Raw genomic sequence first — 2,475 nt, forward strand, 5'->3', positions numbered from 1 at the left:
CACCCAACCCATTTTCTGGGGGGGCTTCTCTGGGCACTGGTGGTGCTGGGAGCCCCCCCGGCTGCGGGCGAGGAGCTCTCAGGTGAGCGGGGGGTGGGAAGGGGGAGGTCGGTGGGAAAAGGGGGTTCAGAGGGGATAAAAGGGGTGGTGGGACCCCAAACTGAGTGGGAGGGGAGAGGGACCCCCCAAAAGTGGAAAGGGACTGACGTTCATGGGGAAAGGGTAGGAGAGGTTAGAAGAGTGGGTAAAGGGCAGGATGGGACCCCCAAACTGAGCATGAGGGGGCTGGGGAGTGGGGGGATGATGTAGAAGGGGTGTGGAAAAATGTCGGGATTGGGACCACAAAACTGATCTTGGAGGGGCTGGGGATTGAAGGGACAATGGAAAAGTGGAAGGAAAAGGGAGAACGGCAGAAAAGGGAGGGTGGTCTGGCAGGTCCAACGATCCCATGGAGGTCTTTGGGCCCAAAAGTGCTGGGAAAGCAGGGTGTCCCCTGAGCTCCCAACTGACTGTGGGGTGCTGGGGCTGCTGGATCCAATCTCAGCCTTGGGTTATGCCAGCAGGTTCAGTTCACAGGAATTACAGAGGTGGGACTGAACCACTTTTGTCCCCCAGGTTTTAAGGATGGCAAATCAAATCTATTGATAGAAATGAATTATTTAGGGTTTCAAATGATCAGACAAAAGATCTTCATCAGAATTATTTACTACACAATAGAAACACTAAAACTACCAGTAGTACAGCATAAGATAGGACAGTGCTCTACACTAAAGCAATTGTTGAAGCAATTCTACTCAAGCTGGCACCAAAGAAAGAATTAAGAATTAGACAGGGATGGAACTCCCCCAGACCAACGCTCGTGGGGAGATCTCTGCTCTCAACCTCCAGCACTGACCTTGGGGGGACCCAGCCAAGGCAGGAATCTCCACACACCCCCCAAGAAGGGATCTGTTGGCACAACCTGCCCCTGGCAAAGGGGACTGGCCCTTTCTGGTGGAAAGGGATGGACTGACAGTCACTGGACTCCAGGGGTTGCCTCACCATCAGGGGGTCATTCAGGGTGGGAGCAGCAGCCGAAGCTCTTCCCGCAGTCGGGGCACTCCTAGGGCTTCCCTTACCGGTGGGTCCGTTGGTGTCTGGTCAGGTGGGAGCTGTGGGTGAAGCTCTTCTCACACTCCCTACACTTGTAGGGCCTCTCCCCGGTGTGGATGCGCTGGTGGCTGACAAGGGTGGAGTTCTGGTTGAAGCCCTTCCCGCAGTCGGTGCAGCGGAAGGGCCTCTCCCCTGTGTGTATCAGCTCATGTCTGAGGAGATCTGAGCTGTCCCTAAACCTCTTCCCACATTCCAAGCACTTGTAGTGTCGTTCCCCAGTGTGGATGTTCTGATGTCGCATCAAGGTGCAGATCTGGTCTGAAGCTCTTCCCACACTCCCCACACTTGTAGGGCCTCTCCTCTGGTGTGGATGCGCCGGTGGGTGACAAGGTGGGAGTTCAGCTTGAAGCCCTTCCCGCAGTCAGTGCAGAGGAAGGGTCTCTCCCCTGTGTGTGTCTTCTCATGAATGAGGAGATGTGATCTGCTCTGAAACCTCTTCCCACATTCCTTACATGAGTAGGGCCGTGCCCCAGTGTGGATGTGCTGGTGTTGGATCAGGTTGGAGCTCTTCCTGAAGCTCTTCCCACATTCCAAGCACCTGAAGGGCTTCTCCCTGCTGGGAGGCTACTCAGGGACCTCCAGGTTGGAGCTCCGGCTCAAGCTCTGGCCACCTTCCTGGCACAGGACGGGTCTTTCCTCCTCAGAGCTCCCTGGGTTGGCTTTGCAGCCCCTCCTCCGGGGGCATCTCCGGGCCTTTTCCTCCCCGCTGCCTTCCTGCGCCGGGGAGCCCTTCAAAACGGCCTCTCCCACCAGGCTCTGCCGGGGGGATTTGTCCTCCGTGCTCTCCGTCCTCAGCTCGGGGTCTGGGGCAGGAAGGAAGAAGGACAGGCAGAGGATTTGCCTCCGGCCCAGAGGGAAGGTCAAGGACATCCCCCAGATCCAGGCCTCACGTGCACCACAAGACAGGGCCAAAGGGGCACTGACTTCCTCCTCACCTGCCTGAGGGGCCCACGCTTTTTCCTCCTCTCCTCCTTCATCCTCCCAAACTTTGGGAAGGACAAATCCTGCTGGGGGGAAACGAGGGCTAAGTGCATTTCCTTGGGGGTTCCTCCCGCCCAAGTCCATCTCTAGAACTCACCGGGCATCCTGGGACCATAAAAACCTCCAAAACACCAAGATTTAGCCCAGAAAAACCCAAACCACCGAGATTCAGGTAAAAACTTTTCAGAAATAGCAAGAAGATCCCCACACCCCAAACAGCAAAAAGTCGAGATTCAGTTTAAATATACGCCCAATTCTGAAGATTAGCCCAAAAAAATCTCTCCCAGGATATTCCCTCTCTGGTCTCTCCCTCTGGGGTTCAGAGGGTCTCCCCTGTCTCGG

The 2,475-nt window shown here is 55.9% G+C and overlaps 1 protein-coding gene across 1 annotated transcript; it reads right to left on the reverse strand.

The window, feature by feature from the left end:
* Positions 1 to 689: 689 nt before the first annotated feature.
* On the reverse strand, positions 690 to 2,129 carry LOC126651451 (zinc finger protein 502-like). Its single transcript, XM_050337351.1, is given in 4 exon segments — positions 690 to 1,411; positions 1,413 to 1,454; positions 1,456 to 1,716; positions 2,088 to 2,129. Coding segments are annotated over 4 exon segments (642 nt in total). The 3' UTR covers positions 690 to 1,114.
* Between the last annotated feature and the right edge of the window lie 346 nt (positions 2,130 to 2,475).

Source organism: Myiozetetes cayanensis, unplaced genomic scaffold (genome assembly GCF_022539395.1).
Source record: "Myiozetetes cayanensis isolate MyiCay16 unplaced genomic scaffold, myiCay2020 scf618, whole genome shotgun sequence".
NCBI classification, from domain to species: Eukaryota; Metazoa; Chordata; class Aves; order Passeriformes; family Tyrannidae; genus Myiozetetes; species Myiozetetes cayanensis.